General features: G+C 49.4%; 8 protein-coding genes across 8 annotated transcripts; 2 read left to right on the top strand and 6 right to left on the bottom strand.

Moving 5' to 3' along the window:
* Positions 1-328: 328 nt before the first annotated feature.
* B0T23DRAFT_369599 (putative saccharopine reductase) lies at positions 329-2454 on the bottom strand. The gene is made up of 4 exons (XM_062836526.1): positions 2152-2454; positions 1960-2042; positions 1585-1862; positions 329-1525 (listed from the first exon to the last, which is right to left on the bottom strand). The coding sequence occupies exons 1-4, from the start codon at positions 2163-2165 to the stop codon at positions 554-556; spliced, it is 1347 nt and encodes a 448-aa protein (XP_062696908.1). The 5' UTR covers positions 2166-2454; the 3' UTR covers positions 329-553.
* A 336-nt stretch (positions 2455-2790) lies between these two features.
* Positions 2791-5828, bottom strand: B0T23DRAFT_409339 (uncharacterized protein). The gene is made up of 7 exons (XM_062839368.1): positions 5607-5828; positions 5338-5361; positions 5187-5257; positions 5008-5143; positions 4860-4897; positions 4564-4627; positions 2791-4279 (listed from the first exon to the last, which is right to left on the bottom strand). The coding sequence occupies exons 1-7, from the start codon at positions 5617-5619 to the stop codon at positions 3087-3089; spliced, it is 1539 nt and encodes a 512-aa protein (XP_062696907.1). The 5' UTR covers positions 5620-5828; the 3' UTR covers positions 2791-3086.
* Positions 5829-6183: 355 nt separating this feature from the next.
* B0T23DRAFT_349350 (uncharacterized protein) lies at positions 6184-6482 on the bottom strand (the record flags this gene model as incomplete). The annotated part of the gene is made up of 2 exons (XM_062836037.1): positions 6184-6273; positions 6315-6482. 2 exons carry the CDS (start codon positions 6480-6482, stop codon positions 6184-6186), a joined length of 258 nt encoding a protein of 85 aa, XP_062696906.1.
* A 715-nt stretch (positions 6483-7197) lies between these two features.
* Positions 7198-7838, bottom strand: B0T23DRAFT_369594 (uncharacterized protein). The gene is made up of 2 exons (XM_062836525.1): positions 7764-7838; positions 7198-7639 (listed from the first exon to the last, which is right to left on the bottom strand). Exon 2 carries the CDS (start codon positions 7451-7453, stop codon positions 7250-7252), a length of 204 nt encoding a protein of 67 aa, XP_062696905.1. The 5' UTR covers positions 7454-7639; positions 7764-7838; the 3' UTR covers positions 7198-7249.
* Positions 7839-10279: 2441 nt separating this feature from the next.
* B0T23DRAFT_369588 (uncharacterized protein) lies at positions 10280-11464 on the top strand. Its single transcript, XM_062836524.1, has 2 exons — positions 10280-10566; positions 10692-11464. Exons 1-2 carry the CDS (start codon positions 10369-10371, stop codon positions 11094-11096), a joined length of 603 nt encoding a protein of 200 aa, XP_062696904.1. The 5' UTR covers positions 10280-10368; the 3' UTR covers positions 11097-11464.
* A 517-nt stretch (positions 11465-11981) lies between these two features.
* On the bottom strand, positions 11982-14536 carry B0T23DRAFT_281346 (uncharacterized protein; the record flags this gene model as incomplete). Its single annotated transcript, XM_062834236.1, has 3 exons — positions 11982-12163; positions 12859-12860; positions 14343-14536. Coding segments are annotated over 3 exons (378 nt in total), but the record flags the coding sequence as incomplete, so codon positions are not given.
* A 1441-nt stretch (positions 14537-15977) lies between these two features.
* Positions 15978-17599, top strand: B0T23DRAFT_13154 (uncharacterized protein). The gene is made up of 3 exons (XM_062832198.1): positions 15978-16685; positions 16876-16979; positions 17068-17599. The coding sequence occupies exons 1-3, from the start codon at positions 16440-16442 to the stop codon at positions 17495-17497; spliced, it is 780 nt and encodes a 259-aa protein (XP_062696902.1). The 5' UTR covers positions 15978-16439; the 3' UTR covers positions 17498-17599.
* An 828-nt stretch (positions 17600-18427) lies between these two features.
* B0T23DRAFT_434296 (Ribokinase-like protein) lies at positions 18428-21160 on the bottom strand (the record flags this gene model as incomplete). Its single annotated transcript, XM_062840490.1, has 6 exons — positions 18428-19006; positions 19448-19615; positions 19720-19781; positions 19946-20056; positions 20293-20968; positions 21111-21160. 6 exons carry the CDS (start codon positions 21158-21160, stop codon positions 18790-18792), a joined length of 1284 nt encoding a protein of 427 aa, XP_062696901.1. The 3' UTR covers positions 18428-18789.
* Between the last annotated feature and the right edge of the window lie 845 nt (positions 21161-22005).

Below are 22005 nucleotides of genomic sequence, written 5' to 3'. Positions count from 1 at the left end.
TGAACTCTACAGCTCTGCGTACCCGAGGCCTCACGACCGCCAAATTTCTCAAATCACTTCAAAAGACAACCATGATGGGTATCACAACCTTATCAGGCTTATTTGAACGGTTCCGGCGTCATTCGAACGAATAATTCGCATTGCGGGACGGAAATTCATAGGGGCTTCAACATGCGGTGTCGATTCGTACAACTACCTAAATCCATGCCTACATGCCCTCATAGCCCACTACGGGATGATGACATGCCTCCCCATGAACTGGGGGGTTGGACATGCCACCTTCATGAGCCATCTGTACCTTTCCGGGCGAGTTCCCCCCCCCCCCCCCCCCCCCTTTCCTCCTTTTTTCAACCCTGGATCTATTTGGTATCTTTGTATTTCACTGAAGCACCGCCATTGCACAGCCTTCGATCTATTCCATGTCCGATCGTGGATTAACACCCCCTTTGCGTCCAGCTGCTTCGCTCATGGTATTTTAAACTCGGCGTCCTAGTCAAATAGTACTCTTCTTCTCTTCATCATCTTCCAGTCCATCAAGAATTTCGCATTGAGCTTAGGAGATGGTCTTCTCGATCATGGTAATACCGTACTTCTCGTGGAGCTCCTTCATCAAGGGCTCGGTGATGTCGGTGCTCATAGGAGCCAGAACGCCCTTGCCAGAGATCTGGCCGCTCAGGACCTGCTTAACAGCGACGGCGCAAGGAACACCGACGGTCTTGGCCATGGCAGAGTAGCCCTTGGGGTCACCGTACTCGACGAGGGTCGAGGTGCGGGTCTCGCGGGAGCCATCGGCGTGCTCAATCTCGAACTTGTGCTGGAGCATGACCAAGTCGCGCTCGCCCTCCTCGAACTGCATCTTCTGCTCAAGAGTGGCGCAGAGGGTGTCGAGAGGGTTGCCGCGGGGGGTGATGGTCTCATCAGAGAAGAGACCGATCCAGCGGAGCCCGCTGAGGATACGCTTCTGGTCCTCAGCGGACTCGAAGGTGGCCTTGGAGAGGATGGCGGCCTCGAGGTCGGCCTGGCTGGAAGAAGCAGCACCGACGATCTCCTTGGTGGCCTCCTTCCAGGGGGTCTGCTTGCTCAGGCTCTCGCGCGCAGTGTCGTCAAGGAAACCGATGTCGACGAGAGTCTTGATGAACTGAGGGAAGCCCTGGTAACGGAGAGTGCCACGGATGACGGTCTGAGCCTCGGGAATGTTGTAGCGCTCCTTGTAAATGGTAGAGTCGCGGTTAGGGTAGGCGACGAAAGCGTAGCCGGGGTAGATGAAGTAGGGCTTGGCCATCTTCATGAGGTCCTTGCCCTCAACCTCGACGATCTTGCCATCCTGCCACCACTTGCCCGCGTTGCGGAGAGCGAGCAAGACACCGCGAGAAGACCAGGAGAACTTGTAACCGAGCGGGTTGTCGGAGTCCTCGGGGGCGGGGAGACCACCGCAGTAGGACAGGAAAGAGAGAATCTTGCCGCCGGCCTGGTGGACCTCATCGATGGTCTTGATGGCGTACAAGTGGTCGATACCGGGATCGAGCTGCCGAGCGACTTAGTATGATTGAAAGCTTCGAAACATTTGATATGTCATGGACTTACACCAATCTCGTTCATGACGGTAATGCCGGCGGCCTTGGCCTCAGCATCGAGCTCCATCATAGCGGGAGAGACGTAGCTAGTGGTAACGACGTGCTTCTTCTGGCGAATAGCCGACTTGATGACGGTGGCATGGAAGGTATAAGGGATCAAGCTGATGACAAGGTCATGCTTGGCGACCTCAGCATCGAGAGCCTCATCGTTGGTGACATCGAGGGAGATGGGGGTGGCGTTCTTGACACCCTCAGAGAGCTTCTGAGCCGAGGCAAGAGTACGGCAGGCTGTTGCACACAAGCGCAAATGTCAGCCTAAATGCCCGTATTTTCGTTTCGGACAGTCGAACAAGAAGTGCATTGATATAATTGACTGTTGACGTACCGACGGTGACGGGAATGCCAGCTTCGCTCAGGACGTCGAGAGTAGGGCGGGTGACGAAGCCAGCGCCAAGCATGAGAACCTTGCTGAAAACATGAAACTTAAGGTCAGCATCCCCAGCTCTTGCGGTTGCCCAAGGTGAGGGCAGGATGGCGGGGGAGATGTATGTAAGGGGGGTAAGGGGGATGGCATTACTGTTGGGAAGCCATCTTTGCGACTTGTGATATCTGCAAGCTGAGGTGAATCAGACGCAGTGTTTTGGTGTTTGTCAGGTTAAATCCGGAGAAGAGAAAGAATCAGAATCAGATCCCCCACACTTGCATGCTCTCAAGCCGGCAATAGGTGACTTCGATTGTGTTATTGCCGTCCTTGTCCGCTAACAACCGATATCCAGACTTGACTCGCACTTCATCGCACGCGGTTGGAGATGCAATTGGTGGAGCTCCGGCCGATAACGGCTTCTGGTCAGTCGCTTTCATCCATTTTTTTTTTTTTTTTCCTGACCTCAAACGAGGGGCACCCAAGGCACATTGGTGTCGTTCCAATTGGCGCCAAGCACTCATTGGCGGGGTAGCGAAACCAGCTTGCCTGCCGGACTTTACAGTACAGTCTCGCTATGTAGTCGCCAGTCACTCTTGACAGCTGTCAACTGATGGGTAGTGCATATTCCTAGCAAACCGCAAACAGGGACTGGAACTCACTTCCCCCTGACGGCTGGCCGCTTATTCATCACTCTTTGCTTGATTCAGGGGCGTCCCAACAAGCTCACGATGAGAGGTAATATGAACACTCAGCAAGACATCACATTTGCAGGCATGCACGGAGGCCAAGGAATGAGAGATGGTGGGTGGTATGATTCAAGAACACTGAGATCGCATGCTGTTCAAATATGTACATGTATTTAATTGCAGAGGTGGGTATCTTTGTCTCCTAAACAAAACAAGGAAAAAAAAACGCAAACCAAAACGCCTAGCCACACATTCCTGATGTGCCGATGCATCTTCGATAGGGCTTCCAGCCCATACCCCTTTCTAGGAATCCGTCCCATAAATGCTATGCGTATCCCAAACCGTCGCCGGTATAATGCTTCTTCTCAATATATCATCATGCAAGTGTCATAATCGTAAGTCTTAGTCTTCCTCTTCCTCCTCGTCATCTTCCTGCTCTTCATTGTCCTCTTCATCGTCGCTCGCAGGAGGCTCCCATGCGTCCTCGAGCTTCAGACCCTTGCCGGAGGGCTTCTCGTAGACTGCGGCGTTTCCAAGAAGTGAAAAGACGGTAGACTGGTGAAGGTCCATGTCGGCAGGCTCGTTGGTCTCGGGGGGGTCGTACAGTCCCATGCCGTACAGAATCTCGCCATCAGATTCGTCGTCTTCCGGTGCCTCATAGGAAATAGGCTCTTCGGAGGCCATCTTGGTGTTGGTGAACTGCTCTGGCAGCTCGAAATTATTCGGGGTAGGCGGCGCTGTGTATGTGTCCAAGCCGCTCGATGACGGCGCATAAGAAGTCCATCCCATGACATTGCCTTCCGCCTTGGAGAAAGCAGCGTAAGAAAGATCGCCGGTCATGCCAGCCATGCTTTGGGGTGATTCTGGAGCCGGTTGGTAGAGCTGAGTCGCCGGCGAGGCATACTGATGCTGTGATTGCTGAAAATCGACGCTGGGGTATGGAAGTGTGAGCGGGGAGAAGGACGCCGAGCATGGCGAGTTGGAGCCGGAGTACACGCTTGGGGTTGGGGGCAGTTGCTGAAACTGTGTGCAAGCGCCAAAGTCTTGATAGGATGGGTAGGGAGCAAAGGCCATCGTGGACTCCTGAGGGTAAGGCTGGGAATATGCCACCTGTTGCGACGAGGGGTGCCAGCTAACTGGTCGTGCTGTCGTCGTTGGCTTCGTCTCCGGGTCGTACATGAACTCGACCGGGAATTCAGCCGCAGGTGTGGGGAGATACGCCGCCGCGGCAGGTTGAGTATAGAGATTCTGGAACCCATCACCGATCAAAGTCTTCCTCTTGGACTGCGAAAACGGATAGCGGGGGCTGGTGCTGGCGCTGCTGGGCTTCGTTATCCGCATCGAAGTGTTCGTCCTCTGTCCACCGTAACCCCTCGACATGTTTCGTGTATGAGCAGCGATGTATTGTTGTGACGCTTTATCAAGAGGTGTCTCCATCATGTTGGTGCTGAACATTGGGGCCTGATAGGGTGGACCCATGTTGAAGTTGTTGTTGTTGTTATTTTTGTTAACCAGTAACGGCATCATCTTGATCAAGTTTGGCAAAGAGAGATAGATAGGTAAAGTGTATGAAAAGTCTTGCTTGTTGAAGGAAGCTTGGTCAACTTTCCAAGTGACGATAGACGAGGTATATGAAGTGAGAAGGAAGTGAGAGCAGTGACAGTATGGAAACCATGCAAGACACTTGGGCCCCGGCCGAGGAACCGAGATGGAGATGGAAGTTGGAAGCGGTTGGATGGATCAAACCTAGTTTGAAGAGACAATCTGACCATATTGGCGCCGAAAGGAAACAACAAGACAGCCGATGGGGCGCTCAGGCATGTAAGTGAATCCCGTCGTGTGCAAGACTCCGCGTCGACGGGGCTCAACGGAAGCTTACCCATGACTTTGGCTTGGGTAGCCTGCGTCATATGTGCGCGCAGGGATGGTTCAGCCTGGATAACCTTGAAGAAAAGAAAGAAAGGGTTTCGGCTTCAACTGCAGGGTATGATGGGCAAGGTAGACGCAAACTGCAAAGCCGGATGGAGATATTGACGGGCAATGGTAATCCGAAGTGCTTCTGAGAGACGGCTCCGTTGAATGTAGTGTACGGGGTTGCAAGGGGAAAAAGGGCGGCTCCTCGTCGTGGATTCTTGGGTTGCGTGTTAAAGAACGTCCATATTGTGGGGCTTGTACCTTCGTACTTCGCTGCTGCGTTAGTGGGTCATGGCTGGCTACTTAGCCCATTGAGGACGGCATTGGAGTTTGTACCATGGCGGATACACTGTGCTGCCGCAATTGGCCATTTGTCAGGTACATACAGTGTCGACGTCTTGTGGTGCACGATAGCAGTGGGCGGAGGTTCCAGATGGGTGGTGGTGGGCGGTCAAGCGGAGCAATGAAGCGGAAAGAAACCGCCTCCACTCTCCAGCACCCCATCTCCATGGTGGTGTCTCGAGCCATTCTTTGGTACTCTTATCCTGGCATGCTTGGCGTCAGTGAATATGCGAAATACGTACCTACTGAAGCAGAAATGGGGTTAAGCTGAGTCGGTGGCTTGGACAGGGGTCCCATGGGGCAGATACTCGGAGGATCTGACGGATACCGATGCTCAAATTACATTGGTCTGCCGTTCGCAACGGTTGAAGACGAATTCGTTATTCAGATGTCTTACTTGCCGTCCCCGTCGTACCCGCTGCTTCAACGAACATTTTGTGATGATACACAGCGACGAAACCAAAGCCTTCGGGTGAAGTTCTCTAGCCTGTCAGCCGAGTGCAATGTCCGACAAAGTAACGAATGATTCCACTGCTGTCAGGCCGTGAGCATGTGCAAGGCACGGCGAGCTTGCATACGGTTTTAAGCCTCGATGATACCACTGTGCAGATACAGATACTTGGTATATCAGCTTGGACTCCTCGGGCAGAATGGACAATGCCGGACCGAGCAGGAGCATGTTGCCCGTAGCTACACGGGGCGAGGATCATGCTGACTTTGCAAAACTAACCGCCCCTCATGCCCTCATTTCGGTCATAGTGAGGTGGGAGCCATGGTGACATGAGCCAGGCGGGCACGGCGGGATAGCCGTCTGAAGTGGAGGAGAAAACCCGCAACAAAAGTGAGGACGTGGTGATGTACAGGATTACATTGGTAGTACGTATGTAGTGTAGTGTACAGCGTAAAGGTACCCACCTGCGCCACCTGTGCGCGCGGAGTGTCCAACAGCAAGGAGGGATTGTTCTGTGGAGGGAATAATAATGGCCGCCCGCCGCCGCGTCCCTTTATGCGACTGTGGTGGGCAGGGAGCAGGGGTCGCAACAGATTTGTCGACTGCATGACTTTCAGTTGCCGTGGAGTCTGACAGAAAAGAATGGCTTCCATTTACAAAGCCCATGACCATGCTCGCGTGTAAAAGGGAGGTACGTACCTGGGTACCGATGCGAGCGGAGAGCAACTGAACACCGCCCTGAAAGCCAGTCTTTGCACTGATGCACCCAATGCACGGGACAAATGGTGCGCCTTAAAACGATAGTAGGTGTGCGTGAGGGAAGAATGGGTGTGTAGGATGAGTAGCCAAGACGCATGCGAAGGTTGTGGGGAATTTGAGTGGCTGTCGCATAGTCTTGAGAGGATCAGCCAGGATCAACGTACCGAAGTATTCTCAGCGGGGGTGTTTCCGTAGAGAGACGTGTGTGACCTCTCCTGTGTCTCCTCTGCCTTCAAACCCTCGCTGGGTTGCTCCAGGTTGTGGGTCCTGCGGCGCGGCTCAAATGGTCCAACATTCTGGTTTCCACAGCCATGCCCTGCAAATACGCGCATCTTGTTCTTTCTGCAGCCTCTCCCCCGTGAGCCGGGCCTGTATCCGTAACGTATCGAAATCTGTCCCAGCATTCAACTTCCTGTTGGAATCCAGTGTTCGGCGTCGTGTGCCCACTAGAGACACCCCTTACCTGATCGTGGTGACCAGTGGTAAGCCAGCAAAACTTCTGCCGGGGTCGGTCAGAAAGGAAGAGGGTATGGTCATAATTAGCGCTGGCACGAAAAGCAGTAGCGCAGGATTTTGGGGCCTTTGCGTTTTAGATTGTCGTTCTTTGCCCTCTTTTGTCGACACAGAGAAGGGTTGCACCGAAAAAAGCGGATGGTGGTGTTGAAAGCATGTCCAGTGCCCACATGCCCGCCTCCTGACGCCGGCGAGAGGGATGTGATCGTGAGCGCGCGAGACAGGTGCGAGGTGTCTGGAGATTCCTGATTTGTCTTGTTCCGTGGGCCGTGACAGTGGCCGAAACTTGCCCTACCGCCGCCGCTACAGTGAACACTGCTGGATCTTTGCTCGAGTTCGCGGAGAAGTCGTGGATACCGTGATTATCCAATATGGGGCTGTCCAGGTTACGGCATCATGATAATTCGCACATACATCCATAGTAGTGTAGAGCCAACGCAAAGCCCACGGCCGAAAGCGGTTTGATGGTGGTGTACAAGAATAGGTACGTAGAGGTATGTACCTTGATATTCGGGTTTTGCTCTCCGCAACCCTGGTTTGGCAACATCTTCTACTTTGGAGCTAGCCGGCTCTTTGCGGCGGTTTGTTAGTGCTGCTTGCTTCCGCTCTTCGCTCTTGATCTGACGGTTGTGGCTTGAAAATTTGCGCATACGCATGATGCTTTCCTAGGTAGTTGGAGGGTTGACAGAAGGTCTGAGCTGCCTGATTTTTGCGGCGACTTTGCGCAGCCCTTCCTCCCATCTGCTAGCACATAACTCGCCTCCCCACGGCCTGCGAGCTCCATGTACATAGTAGAGGCACCACAGCGAAGGTGCCATCAACCACATCAGCCCCGATCAACCCAACAAAAGGCGATACCAGTCTGGTGGGGATACGGTTCGTGTTCTTTTTAGCGAGGCCTGCACACAAGACAACTCGGGCATCGGCCGTCTCGTCTGCGGTCGTGGTCGATGTTTTTGGGTGGCCCAAACTACTACTGTGTACGAGCGCGAAAGCAGTTAGAGTGGGAGGAATTTTAGGAGGTCGAGATGGATGATCAAAAGGCTTTTGCGCTTCACGAGGAAAAGCTGGGCGAGGGCCTGTGCTAGGTATGAGCGTACCATTGGCGGGGACGCGTGGGTTGAGCGGGACCCAACCGACACTGCGGGCGGGCAGTTTCATGAAATTCAGGTCCCAGACGAAGGTGGGGCTCCCTTCTTCTTTCCTCGTAGCTAACAGTGTATCCTGCCGGAACTTGTGACGACTTACAGTCTTTACCCCTGCAGTTGCAAAACCCCCCCCCCCCCACAGAGTTGCTAAAACCCCATTTATTGCAACGCCTGTTGACTGCTAGAATTAGTGTAAAAACCCATACTGGGACTGCTAACTGCTAAGTGCAACACTGCCGGGCCGGAATTGCATCACCAGAGGGGTTAATAGGGGGTTTTTGGCATAGGTAAGGGGCAGAGTAGGTAGTTATACCCCTATATCGGGGCTTCAAGACCCATTTCTTCTTTCGGTCAACGGTCCCTCAGTGGCCTGAACACCTGCTCTGGGTTCGTGCGTCAGATTCTCCTTCTACAAACCCCCCACTTATTGCAAGAAAAATTGCTGCCGGAATTGTGTTGCAAAAACAGGGGTAAAAACTGTACTATGTACTGCCGTATGTCTGGTAATATTCCAGCCGAGACTTGACGGCCTGAAAGGTACCGTTACGTAGTCCGGTTCCATGTCGGTCGCCGATAAGAATCGGATGTATAGCCAATCTCGTTCCTTGTCAGGCAGATCTCCCCAATCAACCGGGCCCCAGCACTCACTCCCTTGTCGCTGGCTCAGGCACTGTGTTTCCCAAGCAGAGACGCAGTCGCAGTTTTGGACGCACCAAGTGATGCTGACAATGGGGTTCCGAGAAGTCGAAGATTGCCATTCCTGATATAAACCGTGTGGTGGCAACGAAAATATATGCAGGATTCAATGCTTCGTATGGAAATGAATTTTATGTTGGTGTGTTCTTTGCAGGCAATAAGTAAGTATACGTGCTGTGGCATGTTCATGTCCTATTTTACAGCCATGATCAGTGCTTACCTACTCCCCGCTTGGCTTCAACTTGCGTGTGGTGGTCATATCTAGCATCGTGCAGCTATCTCCGTTTTTGTGATTTCAAGGACAGAGCCAGGCAAGGGACGAAGGAGACCGCCGGGAGAACAGCCACACAAGGGAGACTGCAAACCAGACAACGGCATCCGTCTCGGGATCAACTCGGACAGGGGAAGGAATTGGAAGAGCAGGCAGGGACATCTTTTTACATGGTAGCATTGAAACAGGCCGCGGGCACACCACCCGTGCATGCCACCAAAAGGAAGGATGTTACCTGCCGAGCAGGATGCGTGGTTGGTCACAATGAGAAATTTCCAGAATGAGCTTGGCATGAAACGGGCATGGGTATGCGGACAGCTCCAGAGAAGTACCTCTCTGTAGGTACCTTAGGCACTCTTCGAGCACGATTGGAATTGAAGCCGTTTTGATTTACCGCACCCTGAAAGCCAGTGGGTACTTGCCTCACTCATCAAAGGCACTTGCACCCATCCGCAGAATGTCGGATGCCTCTACCATTACTGTAGGTACCATTGTTCGTCTACCTGATCCACGAAAAAGAGCAAAAAGCTGAACGTTCACTGCGGTAGGTAAGTCGCTACGTGCAGCACAGCCTGCAGCATGTTCTCAGCCAACGGCAGTTTTGGGCCACATATCCATGTCTTCTCCAAGTACCTAGAGTAGTGTAGTGTAGTGTGTGTACTATATACTTTGTAGAAAAAGACTGCCGTTAGGTACCACCCTCGCCTACTAGTGTACTTCTTTTGTGGGGTCACATGCAAGCTCTTTGAACTCCGAACCATCCATCATTTGCTGTCGAGTTCACGATGCCCTTGCTGCTGGAGCGTGCCTGGCTGAGGCTGGTGGGTTCCCCTACAACAGTGCAGGAGCGCAGTGGTGACTGAGCGACCTCCATTTCCGATACAGTGATAGATCGATTGGGCCGCGCTTCCAGATCGCACCTTCCAAGACTGGGATTTCTCACGCCATTATTGGTCGGTCAAGCCAAGTGTCCCGGGCCCCGACATGCCTTGTCGCGCCGACGGAAGGCGCAGTGGGGCGAGGCTCTTGGATGAATGGTTTTGGGCTCAAACTTTTTTTTCTCTTTTCTCTTTTCTTTTCCGTCTCCCTGCAGTCTCGAACTATGCACTGTTACGACGACCAAAACCCACCACTGCACCATTATGTACATCTCACACCAGAACCTTGCGCACCCACCACGACATCCACTCGTACCGCAACTTTGTGAGGAGTCGACCGTTGACCGCGGACCACAGCGAGAAACATTTCTTCTTCCCCCTCCGTCCTTGCTTCGTTTTTCGTCTGCGCATCGCCCCGCAAGGCTCCTCATCTGGATATGGAATCCAGTCCGATTCCAGTCCCTGTGGAGAGCAGTGTCGTTTCCATCCAGGAGCCCACTTCGGTAGTCTCATCTAGACCCGACCCTCGAACCATGCAACCCGACGTTCCAATCGACGGGGCCGTCCCAAAAAATCGACAAATGCTCAATGGTTCTGACACCATGATAGCCACTCGACAATATCAACACGTAATCATCCACTCTCACGGCTGCCACTTTGCGGCTGCCCATGACTCCGACACGAGGACCTCTCACGCATTGCAAACCAGAGCATGCCACAAGGCCTCGCGAGCGGCAATCATCACATTCAGCCAGATTGCAACCATACTCGTCCCAGACTGAGAAAGATAATCTTGCCTTATTTCTCCATCATGCCCTCTCAAGCCCGGTCACCCTTGAGCTTTCAATTTCGAATCTTACCAAGAACCCTGGCGTCCTGCCGAGCTGTGACAAACCCCTTCCTTCCCAAGGTACGTCTGTGTCCTCTGCCTAGTCGCCTGTCATTTCAGAGGTAGTGTAGATTGACCCATCACGGATATTGCGGAGCGGTGCGAGTCGGTGCTCAAGTGTGTGACATCTCATTTCCAGACAACAGCACAACCCTCAAGACCACCACAACAGGGAGAACTGGAACACCAGCTTTTCGGTCCAAGGCCCAGCCACCAGAGAGGCCAGAGCCACTGAACCAGAGACGCCCGGACCCAGGATTGTGCACCATCTAACTATTCTTAGCACCCCTGCTCGTCAGAAGGATTCGAAATTGGTATGTACTGTGTACAACGGATTTTGGTGTGATAGATTACACTGGCGTTCGGCATGCACTTCACTCACGTTGTTGCTGCTCTTCACAGTGGCCCAATCACCATTGACATCGCTGGCGATGACAAACATGAACATGGGCGAAGTAGTGTACTGCGACTGCGTACCTAGGTCAAACGATTTGCCACGCCGCGAGATGCGGCCTGTGAAGGGTCTGTCCCACTCTGTCCTCCCTCATTAGCGGAGGCCTTTTGCGACACAGATCGTAGGCACACATTATCTTATCCTTGGGTTACGTGTAGTGCACGCATTTCGTACTTGGCATGAATTAGCCTGATAGATGCCTATTGACGTCAACACCAGTCAATCCTCTCCTCTGGTAGCTAATGGTGGAAGAGGTCCGACATGATGATTCCCCCGGAGCCTTTGTCGTTTCGGCCTAGATGAGCAGGAGCTTGGGGTTGCTTTCAAGACACGCAAAGCGGGATGGCATGTAGAACCTTGCTAAAACGCCCAGGACGGTAATACGTCGGAAAGAATACGTGTCCATCATGACTCGCCTCTCCCGTCAACATATCTACCCTGTTCAAGCATACGCAGTAGACTACCCATTTGCTTTCACAGTTGTGGCCCTCGTTGCCCGGGCCCGTAAAGGAATATGCGGCATATTGAAGCAGCGATGCGGAACATGACGGGTCACATGGTCCATCAATAACATTCAGAGCAGTGGGCTAAGCATAGCGTCGTACGCTGAGAGCGCCGGAGGCTTAGAAACGTAATTTCGATCTCAACGCAGTTCGTGAATTCCATGGTCCGGGCTTTTCGAGAGAGTCGCGACAACTGAATCATCCATCTGTGTCGTTGCCCTTGAACGCTGAATACTCTATAACTGATCTCCTTAGTCAGCTCTTAGGCCCAGGCTCATCAGTCTAAGACAGGCTGCTGGGAACCGTGGATATGGCAACCACAAACGGGTAACGTTGGCACCTCCTTTTATTATAGCAAAGTTTGCCGGCCAAGCGCATATGGACACTAGGCGAAAAGAAAAGCTAAATATCACGACTCCTTGTGTACTATGTAGGCTTATGCTTGGCTCGCACTGTATGTATCGTGGATAATGAAGTTCAGTGCAGCTGTATCCGACCGTGCGCACCCGAAGAGCTTGCCTGGGGCAGAAGAAAGGGTTGACAAAGAGATTGGATTTGACGGTTTCCACTTGCTGATGGGCCCATGCACGCGCACGCTTTGGCCGAGGTGAAAGCGAGGACAGGACGGCGTGGGCGGAAATCCCCAGGCATAACTGGTATACTGTTTAACCTGCACATAACGATCAAGGGTGTTTCTGGTGTTCTGATCGTTGTGCCCAGAATATCGTTAATGTAAGGTTGGGGTATTTTGGTGCCCACATTTCTACTGACAGGGGGTTCAAAAGACTGGAGAACAACGTGCTTGTATTGAATAATTGGTTACTATGGCGATTTTGCTGTAGAACCGTTTGTGAAGTACGAATTGAGGGTTGATTGCTTTTTTTCATTCCTGGAGCGTAGTTGGTCCCAGAACAATAGTTTCTAGCGCCTTCTAAGTATTGCCAACTATACTATATCTATATTTTCTTATTATTCTTTATATTAGATAACGGTAGTAATGGTTTTAAGTGCTTCTATAGTAGTAATTTCTATTATTTTAATATCCTAATTATTATTGCTATTATCTAGTTCTTAGACTTTAAAGAAGGTTTTAGTAATATACTAGAAGATATTTTGAAGGTCCTTACGAACTTACTCTTTTAGTAGGTTAATAAAGTTAACAATATTTATTACATTTTTAACCTATCTAATTCTAGCGAACTCTTTTACTAACCGTTATATATAAATAGCTTCATCCTAATTAGAAGGTCGTTGTTCTAGACTATATACGGGTCCTAATAATTATGATTTTTTCCAATAATTATTAATAGTTTCAATCTTAACTTTATGCCTTTATATATTAAGAACCTAGTGTACTGCTTACAATATCGTAGTCTTTTTAATAGCGTTTTCGTTATTAAGGATATAGTAGATTAGGTATTATAATTAAATGTAGCGGTAATAAACTTTTAGATTATTAATAATCCTTTAATTTATAGGTTAGTAAATAGAGGTAGTATTAGCGGGTAGAATTTTAATAGTAGTATTAGCTAGAGGATAGTTATTATACTACTCTTTTAATTACTTTAAGGCAGAATAATAAATAAATATACTATCAATTAATAATAATATTCGTTGGTTAATTATTTGACAGTTAAATTAATAAAGGAATTCTATAAAGATAGAGGTAATTATCTACGCCTTCTTATTACTCTTCTATATAATAGGGAGGTTAGTAATAAACCGCCTATCCTTCCTAAAAGAACAAGGGTTCTTAATATTACTAAGAATCTATAGATCCAATTTGTAAATACTAATCGCATTAATATAAGGGAGTATAGTAATCTTCTCCTTCTTTTTTTTTAACTTTACTTAAAATTTAGTAATTAGTATAATATTAGGAATTATTAATTAGAATAATATAATTTCGTTGGTATTATATGTGTTTTTTAATCTATATTCTTTAATTAGACGTTTAATAATTTCGATTTGTTTATAGGATTTAATAATATTAGCTAATCCGGCTTTATTAAATTATTTATACTTTTTAATGTAGTGGCGGCGTTTGAATCTGGTAAATTAACTATTTAAGAAACCGGGTTGGGGTAGAAGCCGGAAGTTAAGTATTTTAAACTATGGAAATTTGGTTACTTTTTTAATTATATTGCCGGAAATAGGTAGCCGGTTATTCTCTATACGAATAACCTATTTAAATAGAATCTTTTCGAATACAGGATACTCTATTAAGTAAATTCGAAAGATATTATTAATACCCCTTATAAAAATCTTCTTATTTAAATAAATAAATTTAAGTTTTAGGAATTTGGATATAGTAGATTGTCCAATAGGGTAGCCTAGTTCTTTGGTAGCCTAGGCAGCGATTTTGCGCTATATGTATTTGGGGTTGTTGCGAATGAAGGCGCGAATTTTTTGACGGTGAATTTCGTTAATAGTATACCGGCGCTGGGATTTGTGAGGCAATATAGTATTAATATTTTAAAAGAGCGCTCGATTCTAGTTATAAAAGTAAATAAATGGTTTTGAACGATAAAAATTTAAGTAAATTGAATAGGGTTAATTGTGCTGGATTTCAGAAATTAGAAATAAAATACAATAGTTAGTAAGGGGTTGACACTCCTGTTAGGAGGTGTTAAGGATTGGCAGGGGGTGTTAGGGTGGCTGACAGAGCTGTTAAATAGGGGTAACTATAACGATATTGGTGTATTACTAAGCAAGAATCTGATTTAAATTGTAATGTAAAGGTTGATCGTTACTCCCATACTAATCTGCACCGTTACCGTGATTTTGAGCGTTATGGCCAGAATATCGTTATATGGCTGATCGTTATGTGCAGGTTAAACAGTATGCAGTGATATTGCTGGCCTTTGTCCGAGGACATCTCTCCACCTGCCGCTCTTTCTCGGTTGCAGCCTGTGATGCCGCTTATTTTGGTGGCCTTCACCCGAAGCCGCGATTCCAAGTTCACCACAATCATCAGCAGGCCAATTCCGGTATCGCGCAGGACCCATCCCGTCACAGAAGAGATGGTGTGCATCTACCGGGACGCTTTCTCACTTGCGCACCACAAAATGTGAGGAGCGCAACGGATTACGACAGTCTGCGACTTGAATGAAGGATGATGCCCCGGTCCATGCCAACCAGTTCTGAGTTCTCGACTGTACCATGATGCGCGCTTTGTGCGCCTCATCCTCAGGTTGGCAACAGGGTGTGACGGCACTTTCTGCTTGCTGCCTGTTGTCGGTGGGCAAATGAGGTTCCCATATTGGAACCAAGGGGTTGCTGGCATGTTTGGATGAGAAGGGTCAAGAACGCCTGCCCACCGGACGCCGAGATGTCAATCGAGACGGCATCATCCACAGAAAAAGCATGGCGAGTTGCTTCCGCGGCAGAGAAATCTGATACGTACGAACAGCTCTTTGGAAGGCATGCAGATAAACCCCGAGTCACAGCCGGCATAACAACCACTACAATACATTACCAAAAGCATGTGGCGGCATCACCACCAGTTTATACCCATCACTAAAAGCTCGACATCAAAAATAAGGCGTCGGATTCAAACTGCCCTATCAATCGGATGACACTCCAGGTACGCACATTTCCCTCTTCGAGATTACATACGACGGTCCCAGGTCGGCAATAGTTCGTATCTAAAGGGGGTTGCTTCGCTTTCCCTGGCCTGCCTGGCTTCGGCTCTCCTACAGAGGTAACATCCTGCAGATGAGACCCCTTTACGAATCAGAGTCTCTTTCTCTGGGCGGAGCAACGACCACCACTGACGCCGCCCGTCGTGCTCCATAGGTATCATGCTCGACTACGGAGATGTCAGTTTTCCCTTGCACCTATTCGATCCACTTGAGCGTAGTGTCTATTCAGTATATTCTTCTAGAGGTTACGCCATAATCTACACGGAAATCCTAGCCAGCTGGTTTTGCCTGACGTGGACCGCCCATCGGCTGCAATGCCTGGCATTCCGAGTTCCCAGCAGGCCAAAGGCTACTTTGGAACAGTCATGACGGCCACTTTTCTCCCCGCCTTGAGCCCCGGACCACACCTCCCCCACCCAACACATGTAGTGGGATTGTAGATGGGATCTTCCAAGGTTGGCTGTTGCTGAGACGAGTTTGACGAGATAGCTTCATTGTCTGTGGACCCTCAACAACACGTCTATCACTTCGTCACACATAGCCAGTAGAGAACTGGGCTGGTCCTCCGTTGCGCCGTCAATCTCGAGTCTCCAGAGAACGCTTATTATGGAGCAAACATAACTCTCAGACCTCGATCGGGGCCCCTTACTCGTCAGTAGTTTCGCCGTCTTGTCCGAGGGCTACCGGGGTTGTTTCGTCTTTACACTACAGCCATACAGTACACTACGGAGACATCAATGAGCCCCTGAAAGACCAGCAACAGCGGATCGGCTTCCCACACCACACCTCTCTCGATACATCCCCACAGTCATGATGATGCCTCAGCAAGACATTGGACGATCAACAGGCAAGCTGTCTTATGGCTCATATTTCGACCTGTTCAACCTTGTTGCCTTAGACCAGATACGTACTGCCCAAATTAAAACGTGATGTAACAGATCCGCCTAGGGCATGCCAGCGTTGTTCGGGGCTCACCTTTGTGGAGTGTCTGACGATGTCAAGGCAGCCAATAGCCGAGATGATTGTCGCAGGCTCATATCTTCCCCTTCGAGGTACTTTCTTTAACAGCTTCACAGTTGACAAGGGCATATCTGGTTGTTACCGGACAGTAGAGGTTGACTGTTAGGCACTTACTAGGCGCACTGGGTTCCGATCCGTGGTCTTCATGCAAGTTGCTGGAGCAGCGGGCTAACGAAATCCCTTCCAGCCGTTGTAGACGAACCACAACTTGCTGCTTGTTTTGGGAGACCACTGGCGCTTCGCTAAAACCCCCAGATTCCCAGACTACTCTAAATGGCAGAACGGGTAGACGAGATGCTGGGGTGCTATAAATGTACAGCACGCTACGCTACCTTTTGTTGGGGGTGGTCGTGGCAGATATCTTCCACGATCCCTCGGTTCACTCACCGCTTCTTTAGGTCTTGGTTTATAGGTACGTTACCACGATTCAAGCCACTTTTGTATGAACTTGGCATATTTCTCTTCATTCGGCAGCTTTCTCCCCTTCCCGCCAGCTTTCACACCCACCACACACAACCGGTAGGTTCCTCTCTTTTCGGCCCATCCGAATTAGGATATGGCATGCATAAAATACCACCCCATACAGTGCCAAGGTGAGGCCAAGCTCTCAAGGCACTGTATGCGGCGCCTCATGGTTCGGCTCAACGACTCCCTGTGAGCGATTCCCTAAATGGAAAGATTCTTGTGTTGAGACCACTGGACGTACCAGGAAATAAAAGATACAATTTGTACGACCAATAGGTTTCTTTGTAGGCACAACTGCATACACTACTACTGTGTACAACACGTAGGCGCAACCTCATTCGTTTCCCAGTGGGTTCATTCCTTTTTTCTCCGATTCGGTAGTCAGCCCTACCGCCTGTCCAACCCACGGGGGAGGCCAAAGCTGACACACAGGGAGGCCATGCCCATGGGGGGTGCGGGTGAGGCCAAACAGAAGCCCACGGGGAGACATTCCGTCAAAGGGTCAGACAAGAGTCAAACAGCATACATTTCTATCGTGGGATTGGGTAGGATGGATTAATGGGGGGAAGGGTGGGAAACCCAAACTCCAAGCCACCGAGCCACCGAGCCATTCTGAAGCGCGTCCCATCACAATGGCCCGAGACCTATATGTGTACTGTACGGTACCGCATAGTCCTATTGCAACAGATATCGGACGGCCGTTGCCGTTCTCGTTGACGTCGCTTCCTAGCCAGCCAACAGCAGCAGCATCCTTCGAACAACCTTGTCCTAATCCAGAAAGCAAAGCAAGTACCTATCTACGCAGTAATGAGCAACGCAACATGGTAAGATGGCGTGAAGAAAAGAAAAGAAGAGCAACATCGTGAACCTGGATGGTTGGGACCTCTCCAGATGAAAAAAAAAAAAAGAAAAGGCATTAGCTACCCTTACCTACGATGTCTCATGTTCTCTTCGCCGGTATTATCAGCCTCCTCGCTATCCATAGGATAGAATTCCTCCACCCACTTATCTCGTCAGTTTACGGGCTACATAGTGTAGTATAATTTCATGTTATGGAGTCACAGAGTCCATGTCCATTAACCACCTTACACATTACAGTACATTCATCACAAAAAAACCGAAGCTGAACTCGCGCCTCAATTACATCCAAAGCATAGTTTCCTATATAGTTTGCTTACCTTACATCCTGACACATGAATGTTGCCATGTTTCCATTCGGGATGCCCACCCTCACGCCTACGTACACTACGTGGGCCGGAATCTGACCCTAATCTCCCATCGTCCTACATCTGTTCAGACAACAAGAGGAGACAAACAACAAGCCTTCCCTTCCCTTTACGACGGTGTATCCCCATCGCCGGAAAGTACCTTCGTACTCACGTACCTAACCCCCAGGTCCAAGCTAAGCTCCTACCAAGTCTCGCCAGGGAGTTAGTTGTCCCTCTCTCATTGTGCCTACTTTGATCCAAACGTAATCTCTTTCTGAGCCAGAATCAACCTGACACAGAGTCACCGTTTTGAATCACCAAGAATGACCGCCGCATGCAGGTACTTACTTACCTACAAATCTACCTAACTATTCTAGGGTACCTGTACCACATCGATTCATTATCACGTGGAATTCGTTACAAGATTAATGAGACAACAACAACTACAACAAGTCTTCTCTGTGCCTCCCTCGTTTTTCAATGTGCATTAGGCCGACCACGGTTACGACGACGTACAAGTCAACCTCTCCTTTCACCTGGTCACAGCATTCTCTCTCTCTTCACGGCCTGGCGTCTCTTTAGGGCCTAGTCAGTCAGTGTATGAAGCGTTAGTAGTCAGGTTTCAACTATACAGTTCCACGTTCATTTCCATTCATTCTCAAACCAAGCACAAGCTGGTCAGGACTATCTCTACACATGAGGACTCGGGAACTGCCCATCATCGTCATCATCACAAGCAAGAAGGAACCAGCCCATAGTAATGATTGATATGCACTCTGTCGCTGTCCATCGGCTTTGTCGAACATGAGGTAGGTCACTATCGCTGGCTAGGGTGAACTTATCAGCCCAGCTCTGAAAGCTATCAAAAAGATCGTCAATGTTTTGCTTGCCAACGGAATTCCAAGTGTGCAGATTAGGTACACAACCAAAGTCACCGCATCCTGTGACAGTTACCATCCCTTAACAATCCCGTTGAATCCCTCCACCTGAACCTTCTGGGTAGCCAGTCTCACGGCAAAGGCCAAAAGCTTCTTCTTCTCCTTTTGACTCGTGGACTGGATCCAGGATCGGTCTTTGGTTGCAGTTGCGGTTGCGGTGTCATTCGGCGAGGCCATCAACAAACCGTACAATATGCCGGCTATGAAAGTATCTCCTGCGCCGATTGTACTGTGATCGGGTGATGGGTTGACTTTGTTAGCCATGTTATGTCCTTCCGCTTTGGCTACCGCGTATACTGGTCGTGTTCCGTCCCACTTGGCTTCTTCTACTTGTTCGTTTTTGGATTGTGTAGCACCTTTGTGACTTGATACCTGGCAGAGAGGGAAGGAAACAAATGTCGGAAAATCCTATATGTGGAGTTGTTGGCGGTCTCGGACCGTTCGGTCTTCATTCAACACCGACATGTTTCTCTTTCTAAGTTGTCTTGTCTTGTCTCCCTCTCGTGAACCATTTTAACTTGCAGTGACGGGTACAGATGTGTGCCAGTTGTGTCACTCTGTTTCTTTCAGGGCCCAATCCACGTTCAAGGTAGAAAGGAGCAGAGAGAAGAAATGAATAAAACATCCCACCTCGATCAAACAAAAGAATGAGAGACGGGACGGGACTTACTCAACTACGGTGATTATCTGGGTCTCGAATACCTCTGCTGTAGAACAGTGCAGATATTCTGGTTCTGTTACTTTTGCTGTTTGCTCATTGTTGCCACCGCCGGTGCCGGCGGGTGAAGGGAAGAGAGCACCAGCCCCTTGACATCCCCATGTGCACAGCATCAGAGAACTATAGCGCGGTATTGAGAGTGTTTGTTAGAACAGCGCCAGCCTTTTGCCTCTGCCCGATACTTATCGGACTTTGGATTTGTGCTCTTGGGCAGCAAAACTTACGCTTTCTTGCAATTCGGCAGCTCGCCTCTCAGACAAGCTTCTGGGTTGGTGTATCCTCGGCTCTACACAACCGGAGGTACAAGACCAGGCTTTAGTATCATGGACGAGGACCAGAAGATCACCCTGGGCGCAATCTAGGCTCAAGTGCTGTAGCATGTCACACGCCACGCATGCTCACGTTGGTCTCCATGAGTGGATGGAGTGACACGGAAATAATATGACTTACCTCTGCCCAACTCTTGGAGTAAAACACCACGTCAGATTCCGCGGCCAGCTCAGTAAGGCCCTCCCGGCCTGGCTTTTCTATCTCGACGCTAATAGTGCTTCCTGGTAGGACCTGGCGTAGGTAGCGGATACATTGCAGTGTTGTCTCTGGGATTCGACCCTTTAGACGCAGTCCGTCTGTGTGTTAATATAAGGCGAACCCTGAGCAGACATGCGGCGAGACAAACGAAAGCGACAGCTTCATCAAGAGACATATAGCACTTGTTATACGAGAGAGTAAGGAGCAGGACGGAAAGCATGTAGGCTCTGCCCTGCGAGCATGTGTATAACGGGGATGGCTGAGCCTACCTCAAAGTGCCACCAGCAATCCTCACCAATGAAACCCTTAGAGCTTCCATCAACACTGTGGTAATGCTGGAGGGAAACGAAATCATCCGCGATATTCATAAACTCGTCCGTTGTCATCTCTGGAAGATCATTGTAGTTCACAATGGTCCGGCTGCCTGTCGCGCCACTGCGAATAATGTAACTACTGGCTGCTTCATCGTACCCCTTGCGGTACAGACAGTGATTAAAGTCAACACTGGTAGCGGTAGCAGAAGCGGCGCTGGTCACAGACTCGGACAGAGACTCAGAGTCGTAAGATGGAGACGGCTGAGGAGCAGGAGGAGTTGCAAAGGATGACAGGATTCTGCGAATGGCGGGAGACCCAACATCGGGCAGGATAGAAACCAAGTGTAATTTCAGCTGCTGCTGCTGCAGCAGCTGCTGTTGTTGTTGTTGTTGTTGTTGTGACGGTAGCGGTGTAACGGCAACAACGCCAGCGGCGCTGTCTGGTTGGTTTTGAGTTGATGAAGAATCCAGGCCACCTCCTGAGAGGAGTAGCTGCTGGAGAACCTCGGCTGTGTTGGGACAGTTGCCCCCGCGTCTCACCTGCAAGGCCGTTGCGCGTAGCTTGGAGTCTTCTTCGGGAAACTGGGGAACACTACAGGCAAGCCGTGGTATCTCAAGTGTGAGCACAGAACTAAATGAGTATAACATCCAGATTCCGATCCTGGTAATGCCAATTACAGCCACAGCTCTGAGCAGCAACAAACCGGCAGCTATAGGGGCAAAGTACAGGTATGGGAGCTATGTAGGATGTTGGACAAGATGGAGAGACTCACGTCAGAATAGTGTCCAAATAGCACGCCCCCGCTAGGATGAGGTGCTTCATTGTCTCTGTCTGGCTTGAGATGAGCAACTGTGTCAAAGTAAGGGATTCGGTATGTCTGAGGCGTATCGACCAGAGGTCCTGTTTGAGGTAACGGTACAATGGATGGGCGCCAACTTTGGAGCCGGCCGGCTGCCTGGCCTTCCTTACTAAGTTGTATGTTTTGATGAGGTCAAGCAGGAACTTGGGGGACAGTAGTAGGGGGGGATGGCTTGGTTGGGTTTCGTGTCTTTCGTCCGTAACCCGCCCGGCGTGGACAGTTTGACAGCCACCAAGACAGTCGGAAATGACAAGCCATAGACGGGTTCAGTTGCGACGTTGGCTCAGGAAGATGAGAGCGGTACCTACATACCACTTGCCCCTGGAGTGACTTCCACTTTCCATCCAGTGGTGGGGCACCGTACGTAGTGTTTGGTAGAGGTACCATAGCGCGCCAGGGGGGTTCCAGAAAATGATCACCCGTATGATTTTACACTTATGAGATATAATAATTGTAAAATGATCCTGCGATGATATTGTGTGCAAGACATAACAAGTGGTCAATTGGTCATGCACTGTGCACGCCATCTTCATACAAATTCCCCGTTAATTATAAATATTTTGCTAAGAAAGTGATTCAACTAAGTGACTATCGTATAGCCACATTCAACTTACATTATAGTAATGATATTAGTATCTATACAATATTATATTCTAAATTCATTTTTAAATATTAATTCTTCTATACGCCTAAAGATTATTTTATTTTGTATGTTAATTGTAAAAAAACTTATAATTATTAATATATTTATTCAAATTAACTTTAATTCTTTCTTATTCTATTTGATTATTCAAATTAAATCCTACTA

Source organism: Neurospora hispaniola (assembly GCF_033458365.1).
Source record: "Neurospora hispaniola strain FGSC 10403 chromosome Unknown B0T23scaffold_1, whole genome shotgun sequence".
Lineage (NCBI taxonomy): Eukaryota > Fungi > Ascomycota > Sordariomycetes > Sordariales > Sordariaceae > Neurospora > Neurospora hispaniola.
The sequence above is the reverse complement of the archived record's forward strand: the minus strand, read 5'-3'. Positions and strand labels throughout refer to the sequence as shown.

Excerpts from the sequence above, each read along its gene's own strand:
- B0T23DRAFT_409339 (XM_062839368.1), bottom strand. Across the intron at positions 4,898-5,007 it reads AACCTCCGCCCACTGCTATC|CCAGCCATGACCCACTAACG; the intron begins GTGCACCACAAG and ends TGGGCTAAGTAG. Across the intron at positions 4,280-4,563 it reads TACCCAAGCCAAAGTCATGG|CTTCCTTCAACAAGCAAGAC; the intron begins GTAAGCTTCCGT and ends AAGTTGACCAAG.
- B0T23DRAFT_13154 (XM_062832198.1), top strand. The coding sequence starts at position 16,440 with ATGGCAGAACGGGTAGACGAGATGCTGGGGTGCTATAAATGTACAGCA. Across the intron at positions 16,686-16,875 it reads ACACCCACCACACACAACCG|GAAATAAAAGATACAATTTG; the intron begins GTAGGTTCCTCT and ends TGGACGTACCAG. Across the intron at positions 16,980-17,067 it reads GCAACCTCATTCGTTTCCCA|GCCATGCCCATGGGGGGTGC; the intron begins GTGGGTTCATTC and ends ACACACAGGGAG.
- B0T23DRAFT_369599 (XM_062836526.1), bottom strand. Across the intron at positions 1,863-1,959 it reads TGGCATTCCCGTCACCGTCG|CCTGCCGTACTCTTGCCTCG; the intron begins GTACGTCAACAG and ends TGTGTGCAACAG. Across the intron at positions 1,526-1,584 it reads CCGTCATGAACGAGATTGGT|CTCGATCCCGGTATCGACCA; the intron begins GTAAGTCCATGA and ends GTCGCTCGGCAG.
- B0T23DRAFT_369594 (XM_062836525.1), bottom strand. The coding sequence starts at position 7,453 with ATGTACATGGAGCTCGCAGGCCGTGGGGAGGCGAGTTATGTGCTAGCA.
- B0T23DRAFT_369588 (XM_062836524.1), top strand. The coding sequence starts at position 10,369 with ATGCCACAAGGCCTCGCGAGCGGCAATCATCACATTCAGCCAGATTGC. Across the intron at positions 10,567-10,691 it reads CAAACCCCTTCCTTCCCAAG|CACAACCCTCAAGACCACCA; the intron begins GTACGTCTGTGT and ends TCCAGACAACAG.